Consider the following 19,184-nt stretch of genomic DNA (forward strand, 5'->3'; position numbering starts at 1 on the left):
AGGTGGATTTTGAGGCGGATTCCGTAACCCTAAGAATGTTCTACACTATGTTTTATAGATGGGGTCCTAGGAGCCCTGACAGTGTTCTACACTATGTTTTATAGATAGGTTCCTAGGAGCCCTGACAGTGTTCTACACTATGTTTTATAGATAGGTTACTAGGAGCCCTAAGAGTATTCTACACTATGTTTTATAGATAGGTTCCTAGGAGCCCTGACAGTGTTCTACACTATGTTTTATAGATAGGTTACTAGGAGCCCTAAGAGTATTCTACACTATGTTTTATAGATAGGATCCTAGGAGCCCTGACAGTATTCTACACTATGTTTTATAGATAGGTTCCTAGGAGTCCTAAGTGTGTTCTACGCTATGTTTTATAGATAGGTTCCTAGGAGCCCTGACAGTGTTCTACACTATGTTTTATAGATAGGTTACTAGGAGCCCTAAGAGTATTCTACACTATGTTTTATAGATAGGTTCCTAGGAGTCCTAAGTGTGTTCTACACTATGTTTTATAGATAGGTTCCTAGGAGCCCTGACAGTGTTCTACACTATGTTTTATAGATAGGTTCCTAGGAGCCCTGACAGTGTTCTACACTATGTTTTATAGATAGGTTTCTAGGGGCCCTAAGAGTATTCTACACTATGTTTTATAGATAGGTTCCTAGGAGTCCTAAGTGTGTTCTACACTATGTTTTATAGATAGGTTCCTAGGAGCCCTGACAGTATTCTACACTATGTTTTATAGATAGGTGCCTAGGAGGCCTAAGAGTGTCCTACACTATGTTTTATAGATAGGTTCCTAGGAGCCCTAAGAGTATTCTACACCATGTTTTATAGATAGGTTCCTAGGAGCCCTGACAGTATTCTACACTATGTTTTATAGATAGGCTCCTAGGAGCCCTGACAGTGTTCTACACTATGTTTTATAGATAGGTTCCTAGGAGCCCTGACAGTGTTCTACACTATGTTTTATAGATAGGTTACTAGGAGTGCTAAGAGTATTCTACACTATGTATTATAGATAGGTTCCTAGGAGCCCTGACAGTATTCTACACTATGTTTTATAGATAGGTTCCTAGGAGTCCTAAGTGTGTTCTACACTATGTTTTATAGATAGGTTCCTAGGAGTCCTGACAGTGTCCTACACTATGTTTTATAGATAGGTTCCTAGGAGCCCTAAGAGTATTCTAAACTTTGTTTTATAGATAGGTTCCTAGGAGCCCTGACAGTATTCTACACTATGTTTTATAGATAGGTGCCTAGGAGGCCTGACAGTGTTCTACACTATGTTTTATAGATAGGTTCCTAGGAGCCCTAACAGTATTCTACGCTATGTTTTATAGATAGGTTTCTAGGGGCCCTAAGAGTATGCTACACTATGTTTTATAGATAGGTTCCTACGAGTCCTAAGTGTGTTCTAAACTATGTTTTATAGATAGGTTCCTAGGAGCCCTGACAGTATTCTACACTATGTTTTATAGATAGGTGCCTAGGAGGCCTAAGAGTGTCCTACACTATGTTTTATAGATAGGTTCCTAGGAGCCCTAAGAGTATTCTACACCATGTTTTATAGATAGGTTCCTAGGAGCCCTGACAGTATTCTACACTATGTTTTATAGATAGGCTCCTAGGAGCCCTGACAGTGTTCTACACTATGTATTATAGATAGGTTCCTAGGAGCCCTGACAGTGTTCTACACTATGTTTTATAGATAGGTTCCTAGGAGCCCTGACAGTATTCTACACTATGTTTTATAGATAGGATTCTAGGAGTCCTGACAGTATTCTACACTATGTTTTATAGATAGGTTCCTAGGAGCCCTGACAGTGTTCTACACTATGTTTTATAGATAGGTTCCTAGGAGCCCTGACAGTATTCTACACTATGTTTTATAGATAGGTTCCTAGGAGCCCTGACAGTATTCTACACTATGTTTTATAGATAGGTTCTTAGGAGCCCTGACAGTATTCTACACTATGTTTTATAGATAGGATCCTAGGAGTCCTGACAGTATTCTACACTATGTTTTATAGATAGGTTCCTAGGAGCCCTGACAGTATTCTACACTATGTTTTATAGATAGGATCCTAGGAGCCCTGACAGTATTCTACACTATGTTTTATAGATAGGTTCCTAGGAGCCCTGACAGTATTCTACATTATGTTTTAAGCCAATTTAAGTTGTAGTTCATACTGAACTTGTTTGACTCAAAATAAATCTGGAACCTTAGCCCCCTGAATTCAAAATGAAACAAACCTTGAGAGCTTCGCCCATCTCTACTCAGGGCTCCCAATTCTTTTATGGACCTGTTATATTGGATGATTATGGGACCAATGATCTTGGAGCACAAGTTCCTGATATTTGACTCTCAAACAAATGCTTCCTTATTGTATGATTGAATGGAGTATTCATGGCACTTCGCCCTGCCAACAATTAAACTCACAACGTATTCTGTAAATGGCTAATGCAAACCAGCACAAACATACTTGTTCTATGGAATTGGCATTATCAGCCCTTGCATCAGGCTCTGTATAAGCTTGCTATGTTGTCTGATTCTTTGGATGTTTGTATATGCCCAGGGTTTATTCATCTTTGCAGATCAGCCCGAGCTGTGAAGGACACAATTTCTGTTTATTTTGCAACCTGCTGCCTTTACTGGAAATTACAGAGTTTGCAAATCTCTGCAGCTCCTCCCTATTACTAGGGACTGTTTGCTCTGTCCATCCCATAGATGATATATAACCTCAGTGCCCTGCAGAGGATACACTTCATAGTGGATACACCATGGGGTGCAGACTTCTGTGTCTCGCCCTGCTCGCCCTCCTGGCCGGCTGCTTTGGGCAACCGTGAGTACAAGGATTTTCAATATTCTTTTGATATCATTTAGATTTTGCAAGCTATTAGTCTATTTTTTCACAAGTTTTTTTTTCTTCTATATAGTAGAGTGTAAGCTCTGGTGACGGGGTTACTTTTATAGGGTGACACATTGAATCGCCATTGCCAATGTGGTTCAGGAATACCAGGAGCGAACTAGAATCCCCTGCACTATTTAGTAGTATGTGCTGGAATGTTTGGAATGTACATTAAAGTGTTATATAAGATAAGATAAGATAATCCTTTAATAGTCCCACAATGGGGAAATTTCAGTGATACAGTTTCTCCGTGATACAGTGATATATGGGATCTATATGGCAGTATTCCGTGGACTCTCAAAAAGTTGTCTGACCTCAAGTGGATTTTTTATATTGATGGAATATCTACAGGATAGCTCACCAGTATGTGATCTATGGGGGTCCGATATGCAGACCCCCGTATACAGAGCAGCTGTCCCAGCAGTGTCTTGGCACTGGAAGCTACAGCAATGGAGGGGGAGCGTGTGCATACGCTCCTATTCAAGGAAATTCCTAAGAAAAATAATACTTCAATGAGAGAGTCTATATGTCATTCCCATTCACTGTTGTAGCTTTTAGCACCTGGAGGCTGCCGGAACAGCTAAATTGTGCAGGGTGTAGGTGGTAGACCCTATAGGATGACCTATCCAGTCACCAGTGTGATAAATCCTTTTACAGTTGGACAATCCCTTTAAGACTAGAAAGATTGTCCTGATGCCCTGCGACTCTTTCTCTAATGTACATAAATGGAGGTGTATTGTGGTCCTGGGGGGGCTGTGACTGTAACTTGCTGCAATGAAATCCAGCACTGCTTCCCATCGCAGTTGCACAACCATCCAGTAGCAATGTGACTCCATTCCAGGAGCTTAAATATGCTTAGCCACTGCCACAGGGCCCGGGATATTTGGGGGCTCGATGGGCCCCTGATACATATATATATATATATATATATATATATATATATATATATATATATATATATATTTAATAGGTTGTTATCTGCTGGAGTAACTCCACCAAGTAACAGGCCCTATTTACTTATTGATCCTGTCTCCTGCTCACGGCCACCGGCACTTCAACTAGTGTGGAACGACTGTAAGCAGGAGCTGGGATCCCGTGAACCCCACAAACATTGCCATTGTTATACTCGAGTGGGTATTTTCAGACCCCCGAGTATAATGATTGGAAGGCTAGGAAAGATGAGGGGACGTAAAAACAGTGTTACTTACTAGAGATGAGCGAACAGTAAAATGTTCGAGGTTCGATGTTCGTTTCGAGTAGCCCCTCAATATTCGACTACTCGAATCGAATATCGAACCCTATTATAGTCTATGGGGGGAAAATGCTCATTTCAGGGGTAGGCAACATTCGATCAAATTATACTTACCAAGTCCACGAGTGAGGGTCGGGCTGGATCCTCCGAGCAGTCTTCTCCATGCAGTGTCCCCGCGGTGTCTTCCGGCTCTGAATTCACTCTGCCAGGCATCGGGCCTGGGCAGAGCCGACTGCGCATGCCCGCACTAGAAGCGGACATGCGCAGTCAGCTGTGCCCAGGCCCGATGCCTGGCAGAGTGAATGAAGAGCCAGAAGACGCCGCGGGGAGGCTGCATGGAGAAGACTTCTAAAGGTAGGAGAAGAACCAGCATTGATTGGCCGACTGTATAGCATTTGGCCAATCAATGCTGGTTCTGCATCGAACTTTTACATTCGAACAGCGAGTGGTACTCGATCGAGTACGAGTATTTCGAATACCGTAGTATACGATCAAATACCTACTTGATCGAGTACTACTCGCTCATCTCTATTACTTACCTTTCCTGGTCTCCGGATGGTTTCGGGCCTACTTGGTGATGTTGGAGACGTTACGTGGGCCGGACTTGCGTCCTTATGTGTCGCAACGCAAGCCCGGCTCACATGATGTTCTGTTCATTCTTGATGGGGGCCACTGCTTCATTCACTTGCGTTAATAAAGGAGTCACACGACAACAAGGTAATCTTCGATTTCACAACCGGAATCATGGCCAAAGTCACCCTATGACCCTAGTCTTAAAGTAGAAATATTCTTACAGTGGATATTATTTGTGCACATTAAAGTGGTGTCATGTGGGGTTTGTCTAACCACTATATGCCAATATGATAGTATAGTACAAGAACCGTATACAAATGGAAAGTGGTGGAGGGACATACCTCCCTTGTTGCCCAGGGCCCTATTTTCTGTAAAACTGACGTGGCTCTTTGGCCAATACTATGTTAGATATTGTATGTTATGTGACTCAGCATGGTTCCCTTATATTCTGTACATGATTTACTATGTTGGATCCTGGACTATAAGCTCTGTAGTCATTATCCCGATATAAGACTATGAAACAAGGCTGGAATGTAGAAGTCTTTTTAGTGCAATCTACTTGCAGATAAGCTTTTTACATTCCAAATTTGATGAGGAACCTTCCAGGAACAGAAGGATTTTGGACACTAGTAGATGTGTTCTCTGTAACTTTCCCTGTTTAAAGCAGGACCTATGGTGGTTCTAATATGGCATTAGATGATTGGGTTTGATCTATGGGCAAACGTCCCAACTGCCTCATCACAGTGGTCTACATACAGGTCATGGTGTCTACTGGGACAATACTTGGAAACGACGTATATGCTATATTTATCTTGCTACAATGTGTTGTACAGTATTAATTTAACATCATACAAAATCTCCTATTCATCTTTCCGCACCTCTATGGGATCCACCGGAGCATCTGGTTTTCTCTCCCAGCATCTTCTGGCCTCGCTAGCCTCCTAGGTGGCCCCAGATCACTGTGGTTGGGCCTCAGGGGTCATGTTAAGCTTGTGGACTTTATAACACTAGTATCAAAGCACCATGACTGTATCGAAGCACAGTTTTCAGGCGAGCCTTGTGTATATTCTTGAGACGACAATTAGCAAGCCAAACCATTTTCGATGAAGGGGCCTCCGAAAACCTCAAACTGACCCTATTTTTTGTACTGAACAGTTTGGCTGAAGTTTCGTTCTTTCTCCTCTGTGTTAGGTGCACTCTTATTACACCGAATGTGTTACGATTGGAGAGTGAAGAAATCATCGTCATAGACGGGCACAACAAGCCTTTTGACGCCGACATTGAAATTCAAGACTTTCCCAAGAGAAGTTTGAGTTTGGTAAAACAGAAGGTGGCCGTGAATAATGGCAACCAATTTCTGGGCACAGCTACAGTCAAGGTAAGAAAAAATGTGCAAAAATATACAACCCATTTAGCTATTATTCCTTGATCTGGCCCTATATGTAAAATTTGTTATCGTCTCCTTTCTTTTTGTTGTCAGATTCCATCGAAAGATTTAATTAAGAACCAAAAAACCAAACAATTTGTCTATGTTTCGGTGAAGTCTCCAGTGTGTAATATGGAAAAAGTTGTCCTGTTGGGCTATCAAAGTGGATATGTCTTCATTCAAACAGACAAGACCATCTACACCCCGGGGTCTACAGGTATAACATGGACTGTTTGGGTTATGCCAATGAAGCTTCTGCAGATTTGCACAAACTTATATCGCTTTTTCATTTTTTGATACACATAACTGGTACCGTTATGCCGTATAGATGGCATTTTCATCAATTTTTTCTCATTTGTTTTTGGAGAGGGAAGTAGAAGAGAAGAAAAATAAGCCCAAAAATTTCAAAAATTGTGATTTTTTAAAATTTAAAATACATAAATTCTTTTATATTATAATAATTTGGGTATTTTCAAATGACCTGATATTTTTTATTTAGAAAAATGTATTTTATTTGAGTTTATTTTTTCTTATTTGTTGATTTTTATTTGCAAAATTAGCAAATTTTGGTATTATTATTATTATTATTATTATTATTATTATTATTATTATTATTTTATCTTTTGCTGATACAATATCCTATATAATACTTCTGTATTGTAGTGCATTGTCTACTTGCTGGACGTCTATTATAGTCTACCTGTGATGAGGATAGGCTTGGAGCCTTTAACTGTTTCCCATGAAAATGTATTGCTGCCCCCTATTGGTGTTACAGAAAGCTGTGATTTCTTCCAACATGGTGGCGTCCATGTTCTTGAATGGCTTGGGTGCTGAAGACATAACTGGTGGCAGCATTAAAATGGTTAACAGCCAAGATCGGTGTTGGCACCATATACAGCACTTACCAGTGGGTGCCAGCTGTGTAATACAACTGGTATCCATCATATATAGCAAGAGCCTAACCCTGAGCCCTATCCATATTTGCTGCCCAACAATAGTCCATGTTGGTCAAATGTCGAGAAGGTCTTACCTTATTTTCTCTGTTTTTATTCCACAGTTCTCTATCGTATCTTCTCTATGGACTACAAACTGTCTCCTATCAATAAAGCTGTGATTGTTGAATTTTTGGTAAGACAACTTTTCTTCATGTTACATTTTTTGAGCACAAATTTTAGTGAACAAATTTTAGCTGATACAGAGGATGGGCGACCATATTTAAGGTGATGGGTGTATCATAGTATCCTCCTTCGATCAGATAACATTGCCATATATCATTGCGATATATGATGACGTATATGTTGAATCTTTACTATAAGAGCAATAACATAGTAGATGAAGTTGGATAAAGACACAAATCCATCAAGTCCAATCTATAAACCCAATCCAGATAAATGCAAAAAAAACCAACCAAAAAACAACACAAGGTTGATGTCAATTACCCCATCTTGGGGAAAAAAAGTTCCTTCCCATCTACAAATTGCCAATTGGATACCTTAAAGTGGTTAAATAGCCATGGTCAGTAATAGTCATGGTCGGGTATCAGTGATGGGTATAAAACCCATCCGGCACTTGACGCACATGGTTCAGGGTGATATGGCACCAGCACACATGTATGGTGGTTGTTGCCAAGGTATGAAATTATTACCTGGATTATAAGTCAAGGGTTCCAAGATGATATCTCCCATAACATTGGTGGCTTCATCTTCATTCTATTTCATCTCTACAGACCCCAGAAAATATCATTGTTAAGAGAGACGCCGTCAAAGTTGAAGGAAACTCCGGTATCATTTCCTTATCCTACAAACTACCAGAACTAGTCAGGTAAATATTACATGTCCTACATCAACGTCTTACCTGTCCGAATATATCAGAGCTGATCTTCAGAAAACATCTTAAGATTCTATTGAAGCTGCATGAGCCATCACTAGTCAATATCTACAAATATACAGATGAAGATAACTTTTGGATAGAGAGGTCAAGTTCTGAAGAATATGGTGGAAAGGATAACTTAGCATGAGAAAGATCTGCTTAGTGTGATGGGATGTCCCAGGGGAGGTGCAAAATAGAAAGTCCAGATACTTACATCTCCTCACCTCTCCTGGGCATTTGGTCTTCTTACCAGACTACCAGTCCTCTTCTTGTAGGATCTAGCCTCTGCTGACCTCTTTCCAGCAATCACATCAGCCCTGAGGTCACCAATTAGGCCCGTGATTGGGCCTTATTGGTGACATGGGGCATGCTGACATAATGATGCTAGATGAACATACTGGAAAAGGCTTGAAGAGACCACTAGAGACTGCAAAAAGAAGAGTGGAGGGCACAGGGAAAAACACTGGATGCCTTTGAGAGATTCATGGATGTGAACTATCAGAGCGTTAGGTTTGGTTGGATTTCTAAACTATTGGGTTAAAAATTCGGGCAGAATCTGTTTGGTCCAAATTGGTTTGCCCATCTCTAATCAATAGTACATACAGTGCTTATACTGTATATAGTGTGAGGAAGGTAGCTCGGTAGAAATAGTGGTGTCGACCCAAACAGTCAGAGACAGGGACACAAATCTTGCAGCAAAGTGGTTTATTGAAGAAAAAAACAAAATAACTAAACCTTTATGTCAGGCACAAAAATGAGCAAAATAAAATACAACCATTCATACAGGGAAAATAATGTCAAACCAAAATCCTGCTCGTCTGAGCACTAACTAAACAGAAAATACTAACTGTACATGTGGCTTACTACCAGCCACACGAATCAACCAGAAAAAAAACAACCTACTGTACTGTATCACAAGGTTCTCAATATCAGGTCAGACCCAGCCGCCTCCTCACTTCCTGGATTTGCCCTGACGTGCAGTCTTTTATGGGGCAATAATGAGCCTATGACCCACCCCTGGGGCTGAAACCTATTCCACTCCCACCCTGGACCTCACATAAGTCAGTAATCTGCTGCTCATACAGTCAGACGCCAGCACTTTGCCTTTCACCTTCTCACAATAGCACCAATATATTTTAAGAACCTAAATAATGTAGAAAATATAAATTCATGTGATTCCGTCCTCTCTCCTTCCAGTGTGGGTGTATGGACCATATCAGCGAAATATGAAGACTCCCCTCTGTATAATCACACCACTAACTTTGAGGTGAAGGAATATGGTAAGAGAATGTTACTATGAGACATACGGATAATATCGACTTATTTTTGCTTCTTTTTACTATTATTAATTATTTCGGCTTTTTTCCCCCCATATAGTCTTACCCACATTTGAGATTCAACTGATTCCCGAGCAGAAATTTTATTATTTTGACGATCCCGAATTTTTTGTGGATATTAAAGCAAAGTAAGAACAAGATCGGTGTGAATGGAACATATGAGTTCACATTTTATTACAAAGGAAATATGTAAATGGGAAATAGGAATGTTTTTGTTATTGGATCTAGGCCAAAAGATTTCTTTTTTTAATATTTAATTTATTATATTAATCCATAATATACCTTCCATATACACAATAACTAGGGGGCTGACTTTGTCTAATGCTTGTCATACACACAAGAGTTTTATTGAACAGGGATCAATGGCCCCTTTAGATTGTTCATATAAGTAATCACTCCGACAGAATGACCCATTTATCTCGAACAAATAATTGGCCAAATTCTGTAGATTATGCCATGCACGCGTAGCCTGGGAAATCCCATATTTAGCAATTTACTGTTGGATATCACAAACTATTATCACAACGTTTTTCCCAAATACCCATAATTGGTGACTCTTACTCTTGGAGTAACTTTAATCCTTACCCACAAGACCTTATGCCGTCCAAGGCAAGTTGGACTTTGAAGTCCCAGGTTAGGATCAGGACCCAGGTTACACCCCAAAACTGTTTTCAGAAAATAGGTGCACTGGAATACTACAAGCCATGGTCCAGTCCAGGAGGTCACGTATAAAGCCAAAATCAGTTACCAGAGAAGCAGAAAACTAGATAAATTTAAAGCGCAAAGTCTAAATACAATGTAACAATGGGCATCTAACAAGTCTCAGTGCTAGGTATAAATACCCCCCCCTCAGGTCAAGGATAGACTATGACTGGCTGCAGACCCAGACACAGGTTGGCTAGCAGGAATATCAACCTTAAAGTAACCGTTGTGAACAGTGTTACACAGAAAAGTATGACGGATATAATTAGAAGTACAGATATCGAGATTCCTAACATATTGTCACCAGAATGCAACGTAGTGTATGGCTAATATATTGTCCATATTGGTGACTAATAGACTGTGCTGGACGAATCTGAGAGCTGTTTTTTTTTTTTTTCTCTTTAATATCAGGTACCTCTATGGCAAGCCTGTAGATGGCACGGCGTTTGTCATGTTTGGAGTTAAGAAAGACGGAACAAAGACCAGTCTACCGAGTACCCTGAGGCGAATTCATGTACGATAATAATGTTTCTAAATGCCATTAAGATGTTTCAATCTTCTTGTTACTAAGATAAAAAATAAACAATTAACCCTTTTTTTTAGCCTCCATCACTTTGTATTCATCTTCTTTTCCTTTTCTGTCCATTAGATTAAGGAGGGAGAAGGAGACGTTGTATTAAAGAGAGAAGACCTTGTGAAAAACTTTGAAAGGGTCAATGACTTATTACAGTTTACCTTATGTATGTCCGTGACCTTAATCACCGATTCTGGTGAGTACTACAAGGTAGACAAGGAGTCATCATGTGCCATCACCTTCCGCCAAGAGTTCATTACCCATGGGCAATGACTATCAGAACAGTGGGGGTCTGACACAAGACCCCCCACCGATCCGCTGATTTGGCTTCTGGAAGCTGTATACTAGGTGAATGGGAACATAGCTGCAATTATTTGTTATTCCTATACTCTGTATACAACTTCTGGCTCCAAATACTGATGCAAAATACTGTCATGTGAATATGTCCTAAGGGTCAGCTCTGACGTCTGGCAGCATTATGGTACTGGGAACAAGCAGGGGCGTAACTACCGGGGTAGCAGCAGCAGTTGCCGGCGGTAGCTGCTACTGTTGCAGTTACAGAAATAGCCAAAGCAAGTGAATGGAGAGACTGGTGTCTTCATGGCCCTTCACCTGTTACTTTGGGAAGGCACAGGCCCCCATTCTCAAAATAGATGTAGGTCTAGAGGTGAAACCCATGTCTATCGGGCATTTATAGCCTATCCTATGTATATAACCATAAATACTGACATGAGAAAACCCCTTTTAATAAAATATTAAGACTCAAACAGGCATAAGACATTACCATTACAATGTTCCGCAATGATCCCGCCATATAATCCTGTATTCACCACATGGATCCCTGTCGTCTTTTTAGGAAGTGAAATCGTGGAAAAAGAAATGGATGATATCCATATTGTGACATCACCGTATAAAGTTTCATTTTCCAAAACCTCCAATTATTTCAAGCCTGGAATGCCTTTTGACCTTATGGTAGGTGACCCTTGTTGACATATGCCGTGATGAACGTCCATAAGGACCTAATGGACAATTTCCATCCTTTTTATACCACATATAAGTCTCTAAAACGTCTTTATTTACTCCAAAGGTGTTTGTGACAAATCCCGATGGTTCTCCTGCCATTCGTATCCCAGTGGTGGCTCATCCAGGAAATGTGCAAGGTCTAACAGGATCAGAGGGGACGGCCCGGCTAACCCTGAACACTGGTTCAGATATAAAATCCCTACAAATTAATGTGAGTATCTCTGCAAATAAATATATACTGTAAGCCCTAGAGATCGAAAAGTGTGCAACGTTCTCTAGAAGACTGCAAATATCCCTGAATTACATGGGAATCTATCCATGTTACTGGGTTAGCTCAAACAGTTAAAAATTAGATGCTCAGCTCTCATGACACCAGGATTGCAGTTCTAGCCATTATGTGTCCAGAGATATCAGCAGTTGAAAACAGTTGGGATTGACATATATGCAGCTGCTTCCAACCCCAACAGTGTACTCAACTGATGATATCTCTGAAAATAAAACAGGAGTGAAATTAGTCATCTTGATACCATATTACAGCTCAGAATATCATCTTTCATATGACACCAGAACCAATGCTATAGGTTTCCAAATTATTGAATTATAACTGTTTAATAATTGACTTAAGATTTAACAATTTGAGTTTCATTAACTTTTCAATGGAGCAGTTTTCAAAACATAGTTCTTCCCCCTCTATTAACGCAATGAAGTAGGAGCAAAATATGGGGGGAAAAAGCAAAAAAACGTGTATAGCGTTATTATAATATGTTCACATTGTTTGTGTAGGAATAGAAGGAGGAGGCCTACATTTTAACATGTAGTCAGTGTCAAATTTAACCTGCAACAGGTACTATTTAAGAGATGGGCAAATTGGTTTATACTGAGTATGGTGCAACCAGAATATTCAAAATTATTCTGTTCTACACTATGTTTTATAGATAGGTTCCTAGGAGCCCTGACAGTGTTCTACACTATGTTTTATAGATAGGTTCCTAGGAGTCCTGACCATATTCTACACTATGTTTTATAGATAGGTTCCTAGGAGTCCTAAGAGTATTCTACACTATGTGTTATAGATAGGTTCCTAGGAGTCCTAAGAGTATTCTACAGTATGTTTTATAGATAGGTTCCTAGGAGCCCTAAGAGTATTCTACAGTATGTTTTATAGATAGGTTCCTAGGAGTCCTGACAGTATTCTACACTATGTTTTATAGATAGGTTCCTAGGAGCCCTGACAGTATTCTACACTATGTTTTATAGATAGGTTCCTAGGAGCCCTGACAGTGTTCTACACTATGTTTTATAGATAGGTTCCTAGGAGTCCTAAGGGTATTCTACACTATGTTTTATAGATAGGTTCCTAGGAGTCCTAAGGGTATTCTACACTATGTTTTATAGATAGGTTCCTAGGGGCCCTAAGAGTATTCTACACTATGTTTTATAGATAGGTTCCTAGGAGTCCTGACAGTGTTCTACACTATGCTTTATAGATAGGTTCCTAGGAGCCCTAAGAGTTTTCTACACTATGTTTTATAGATAGGTTCCTAGGAGTCCTGACAGTGTTCTACACTATGTTTTATAGATAGGTTCTTAGGAGCCCTGACAGTACTCTACACTATGTTTTATAGATAGGTTCCTAGGAGCCCTGAGAGTATTCTACACTATGTTTGATAGATAGGTTCCTAGGGGCCCTAAGAGTATTCTACACTATGTTTTATAGATAGGTTCCTAGGAGTCCTGACAGTGTTCTACACTATGTTTTATAGATAGGTTCCTAGGAGCCCTAAGAGTTTTCTACACTATGTTTTATAGATAGGTTCCTAGGAGTCCTGACAGTGTTCTACACTGTGTTTTATAGGTATATTCCTAGGAGTCCTAAGAGTGTTCTACACTATGTTTTATAGATAGGTTCCTAGGAGCCCTAAGAGTATTCTACACTATGTTTTATAGATAGGTTCCTAGGAGCCCTGACAGTGTTCTACACTATGTTTTATAGATAGGTTCCTAGGAGCCCTGACAGTGTTCTACACTGTGTTTTATAGATATATTCCTAGGAGTCCTAAGAGTGTTCTACACTATGTTTTATAGATAGGTTCCTAGTAGCCCTAAGAGTATCCTACACTATGTTTTATAGATAGGTTCACTTTTCCCCTTTAGATTCAGTATGATCTGTATTCTTCCACTCCCTTCTGATTTAAGGTGAGGACATCACATCCTGCAATCCCAGAAAATCGGCAAGCAAGTGCGACAATGACGGCCATTGCTCAGCAGTCAAGTGGAAATTACCTGCACATCGGTATCACTGCTTCAGAAGTCAAACCTGGAGACAATCTTGCTGTGAATTTTAATATTCGCAATAGCAACCCAGCCGTTCAGAACCAGATACAATCCTTCACCTTCCTGGTAAAAAATGTCTACATTCGTCAAAAACACTGAACAACTATTGCATTCAAGACTTTAAAGGGTTATTTCCTTCTCAATCTTTTGTGTCTGAGATGGGAATAACCTTCTATATGTCTTCCTGTGGGATATAAAGAGAAGATGAATGAGGCTGTTGTACACTGTTTCTGTATCTCCCATAAAGCTAAATAGGAGTTAAGGAAACAGCATTGCACAGCCAACCATACTGGAAGTTAAGGATATAGTATACAACAGTGAGCTACATTGTTTCCATAACTGTTGAGCTTACGAAAACAGTATAGAACAACAAGCTTTGCTGTTTCTGTAACTTCTAAAATTAAAGGAATCGTCCAGCTCTTTTTTTTTTTTATTGATGATCTATCCTCAGGATAGGATAGGTCATTAATTACAGACCAGTGAAGTTCTATAACTTAGGGCCTCTGCTGATCAGCTCCCCTTGGACCTTATATTGATGACCTATCCTGAGAATAGGTCATCAATACAGATGTGCTGGACAACCTTTTTAGCTTGCAGGGCTACACTGTTTCTATAATGCCTATTCACCTCTATGGGAGTTACAGAAACGTCATAGAACAGGCATGTTTGATTAATTCCATAACTCTAAACCTTTTGGCTGGGAGAAGAATCTGGAAATGCTCATGTCAGTCATGTTTGGACAAGATGGGGATACTCCTCTAGTCTCAGGAATGTCTATGGGCTTATCAGCTCTCTGTATATACTCGAGTATAAGCCGAATTTTTAAGCACAGTTTTTGTGCTGAAAAAGCCCCCCTCGGGTTATATTCGAGACAAGCAAAAAAAAAAAAGCTCGAGGAAGGGGCAGACAGACAACCAAAACACCCCCTCCCCTTCCCCAGCACCCAAAAACTACTGCACCCAAAAACCATTTTAATTTTTGAAATTTTCCAGTAGGTGCTGCATTTCCCCCCTCGGCTTATACTCGAGTCAATACATTTTCCCAGTTTTTTGTGGTAAGATTAGGGGCCTCGGCTTATATTCGGGTCGGCTTATACTCGACTATATACAGTAGATTGTAAAACATTTTGCTCATTTTTACCAGAGAGAGGATCATGGGGTTTGACAATATGAAATATTATATCCTGTGATTACAAAATCTTATTATGTGATTGGATGGATCCTTGGTTGAGCTTTATCTACTGTTTTCATTCATTTAGCTCATGAGCAGGGGCAAGATATTAAAAGCAGGCAGACAACCTCGGCTGCCGGGTCAGGCTTTGGTCACCATGAATCTTCCCATCACAGAAGAAGTCGTCCCATCCTTCCGTTTCCTTGCATATTACATTGTCGGACAAGAGATTGTCGCAGATTCCATGTGGGTGGATGTAGCGGACACATGCATGGGAACGGTGAGGACTCTTCCTGGAGTTAAAAAGTTGTTGCTAATATGGTTTTATATTCCATGCAGTCTTTTATATATCGAGATGGAATTTATTTTACAATGTTATTGATAACGTTTGCTAACCTACCCTATGTTATACCCTGACACAGCTGTTGGTGACCGGTAACTCAGAAAGAGACAACAAAGCTCAAAGCCCTGGCTCTTCTATGAAACTGAAACTACAAGCAGATCACGGGGCCAATGTGGGACTGGTGGCCGTAGACAAAGGGGTCTACGTGCTGAACAGCAAATATAAGATCTCCCAAAAGAAGGTGCGGAGCACATTGTAGACCACACCATCCCATTAAAGCGTGATCCATTTCTTTGGGTTAAAGCTAACTATGTCCGCCTTACCTTTCTAGATGTGGGAGTCCGTGGAGAAATCAGACATTGGCTGCACCCCGGGAAGTGGTGCCAATAGTATGGCGGTGTTTTTTGATGCTGGCTTGGCCCTACAGACAAGTTTCCAAATGACAACCCCACAGAGATCAGGTGACAAATCTCATCTCATGTCATTAAGAAATACTTTAATAAATAATATGATGGAAGAGATGAACTTTTAGATGGCACTTAAGGGCTTGCTGAGTGTCAGGTGACCCTTGGAAAGGCAATTCCAGGAGAGAGAAGAGATACAGTATAGGACGAGTTCAGAAAGAGATGACATGAAAAGGAGATAACACTAAGGTAGGTGAGCACCATAGGACAGGACCAGAAGACAGATATGGAAGAAGGGGTGAAGATAACAATGTAAAAAGATTAGTAGAAATCTTGAAGATGAGAATTTGAAGATACGATAAAAATTTTAAAAATAGGGAACAGATATTAGAAAACTCTGGGAGGAGAAAATATATGGAGGTAACTAGAGCAGAGGGAGGAAAAGTCCTGGTGCCAAATGATGAGTAGATGGGACAAGTTCCATGGATGGTCCTTGGGATAAAAAATTGAAATGTAACTTAAGAGTAGAGATAGAAATTAAGTCTTGAAGGTGAGAATGTGAAAAAAGAAAAAATATATATAATATTAAGGTAATGAGAATAAAAAGTACTGTAAGAAGCAGAAGATGAGTAGAGAAGAAGAGAAGTCCATGCACACGCTAAAAAAATGTCAACCATTTTGACTGATCCTAATGTTAGAATTTTACCAGATTGGAAATCTCGGCTAGTCAGGGACTGGCATAGGTTTCCTGTGTGGCCCCCATTTCCGAGATATCGGTGTAGTTACTACCGTCAGTGACCGATATCCCCGCACTTCCAGTAGGGCCGGCCTTGCGTCTCAGCGCCATTGTTTTATGGCGAGGAATGCCCCCTTTACAGTCCTTCCTCACACTGATCTGGTACATTCAGTCACATGTCGGTATCCGGACACAATATTTATTTTTTATTCTCTTTTTTCTCCATCAGAACAAGAATGTGAAGTCCGCGCTTCTCGGAGACGTCGCTCCTCTGCTCAACTGATTGAAGTGAAAGCTAGCTATGGTGAGATGAGGGTCGGAGGACAATAACCATCCACTTACTTGTTTCTCTTCTCCATCTTATTAACTGGATGACTTGGTCCTTTAATAACAGATATCACTGTACTCTTTGATACACTAAAACCCAATTCACACGACTGCAAAAAACAAACATGTGATGGTCGTGTTTTTAGTAGACATGACATCTGTTAAAAACAGTCCATGTACAATTTTTGTCTGTTTTTGTAGCCCGATAGACCCAATGCAAGTCTATAGGACATTTTTAACCTTTGGTTTTTAGCTTAAGTATCCGTTTAACTTACTTAAAAATGGATCAGAAGCTTGGGGCATAAAAATAAACAACCCATAAGTATATCCAGTTTTTTTTTTTTTTTTTGTAAATGGGCAACTAAAAATGGATGACAAATGGAAATGGGCAGATGGACTGAAAATGGCCAAAAAATATGTAGAGATTATCCCAAAGATACCATGTTAGAAGTCAAGGACCCCGATGCAGGCCACTGTGACTGTCTTTGCCTGTCTTGTGTCCAGTCAGCCTGTCCTCCGTGTCTTGATCAGTCATTTGTCTTAGATACTTAGATGTTCTTGTCTCCATATATGGAAATCGTATAATCTAGGTTTTATGACGTAACCATTGTGTGCCAATATAGATAGCACATGTCAGTAGAGTGTAGTTAACGCTTTATGTCTCATTCAGATGAATATTGGAACCCATGATAGTTAACATATTCCCATGACGGGCAAACATGGGCAAGTTGGGAAAGCTGCCCTGCTTTATGCAGTTTTAGTAACTCCATTAAAAGTTAACAAGAGCTATGGAAACAGTGTAGCACCTTTACCTATATGGAATTAAATCTCAGCTATTTCCCTTGGTTCTATTCAACTCTATGGTGAGTTATGGAAACAGCGTAGAGAAGGCCCAGTTGGTGGAGACAGTAAGTCTTGCCCTAGTAGTTGGTAAGTCTTGCCTTGGTGGTTGGTAAGTCTTGCCCTGCTGGTTGGTAAGTCTTGCCTTGGTGGTTGGTAAGTCTTGACCTGGTGGTTGGTAAGTCTTGCCTTGGTGGTTGGTAAGTCTTGCCTTGGTGGTTGGTAAGTCTTGCCCTGGTGGTTGGTAAGTCTTGCCTTGGTGGTTGTTAAGTCTTTCCCTGGTGGTTGGTAAGTCTTGCCCTGGTGGTTGGTAAGTCTTGCCTTGGTGGTTGGTAAGTCTTGCCTTGGTGGTTGGTAAGTCTTGACCTGGTGGTTGGTAAGTCTTGCCCTGGTGGTTGGTAAGTCTTGCCTTGGTGGTTGGTAAGTCTTGCCTTGGTGGTTGGTAAGTCTTTCCCTGGTGGTTGGTAAGTCTTTCCCTGGTGGTTGGTAAGTCTTGCCTTGGTGGTTGGTAAGTCTTGCCCTGGTGGTTGGTAAGTCTTGCCTTGGTGGTTGGTAAGTCTTGCCTTGGTGGTTGGTAAGTCTTGCCCTGGTGGTTGGTAAGTCTTGCCTTGGTGGTTGGTAAGTCTTGCCCTGGTGGTTGGTAAGTCTTGCCTTGGTGGTTGTTAAGTCTTGCCCTGGTGGTTGTTAAGTCTTGCCCTGATGGTTGGTAAGTCTTGACCTGGTGGTTTGTAAGTCTTGCCCTGAGGTTGGTAAGTCTTTCCCTGGCGGTTGGTACTATCAGACAGCTATATATAATAACCATTTAATTATAAAATGAATCATCTTAGATGTGTGAATGTGGCTTTAAATTTATTAATAAATTATTTTTCAGCCTCCAAGTACTCGAACATCAAGGTAAGGGAATGCTGCAATGATGGGATGCATGATAATCCAATGGGCCACAGCTGTGAAAGACGAGCAGAAAATATCTTAAATGGCGAAGAATGTAAGGCCGCTTTCTTGGACTGCTGTGTGTACTTTAAGAATAAGAGGGCAGCTGAGAAAGAGGCTAAAGAGACAGATGAAGAGGGAAGAAGTAAGTGGTGGGAACTTAGAGGGGTTTGGAAAATACAAACTAAAAATACAGAGCAATAATAATAGATGGGGTTGAGCCGATCTTGAGATTTTAGGATCGTTTTTAAATTCAGCTTTTCCCACAATGATTGGCCAGTAGCCAAGCATTTTGTGGGACATAACCTCCGACCTCGGTTCTCCTGGAAAAGATTGGGATCAGAATTCCAATCGCAATCGTGAAATCTACTCGGAATTCGCTCGGAATCTGAAGTTTTCCGATCCTGATCGCTCAACCCTAATAATAAA

General features: G+C 40.5%; 1 protein-coding gene across 1 annotated transcript in view; it reads left to right on the forward strand.

Moving 5' to 3' along the window:
* Positions 1-2,763: 2,763 nt before the first annotated feature.
* Positions 2,764-19,184, forward strand: part of LOC142202393 (venom factor-like) — a 47,566-nt gene continuing 31,145 nt past the window's right edge. Inside the window, exons 1-17 of the mRNA XM_075272487.1 lie at positions 2,764-2,849; positions 5,932-6,118; positions 6,221-6,383; positions 7,224-7,294; positions 7,893-7,987; positions 9,233-9,315; positions 9,413-9,500; positions 10,486-10,588; positions 10,724-10,844; positions 11,505-11,620; positions 11,736-11,882; positions 13,868-14,071; positions 15,264-15,455; positions 15,598-15,759; positions 15,850-15,979; positions 16,888-16,962; positions 18,697-18,900. Of these exons, the coding sequence (XP_075128588.1) occupies positions 2,788-2,849; positions 5,932-6,118; positions 6,221-6,383; positions 7,224-7,294; positions 7,893-7,987; positions 9,233-9,315; positions 9,413-9,500; positions 10,486-10,588; positions 10,724-10,844; positions 11,505-11,620; positions 11,736-11,882; positions 13,868-14,071; positions 15,264-15,455; positions 15,598-15,759; positions 15,850-15,979; positions 16,888-16,962; positions 18,697-18,900 (2,203 nt within the window). The 5' untranslated portion in view covers positions 2,764-2,787. The remainder of the gene's footprint in view (positions 2,850-5,931; positions 6,119-6,220; positions 6,384-7,223; positions 7,295-7,892; positions 7,988-9,232; positions 9,316-9,412; positions 9,501-10,485; positions 10,589-10,723; positions 10,845-11,504; positions 11,621-11,735; positions 11,883-13,867; positions 14,072-15,263; positions 15,456-15,597; positions 15,760-15,849; positions 15,980-16,887; positions 16,963-18,696; positions 18,901-19,184) is intronic.

The sequence above is a fragment of the Leptodactylus fuscus genome, chromosome 5 (assembly GCF_031893055.1).
Source record: "Leptodactylus fuscus isolate aLepFus1 chromosome 5, aLepFus1.hap2, whole genome shotgun sequence".
NCBI lineage: Eukaryota > Metazoa > Chordata > Amphibia > Anura > Leptodactylidae > Leptodactylus > Leptodactylus fuscus.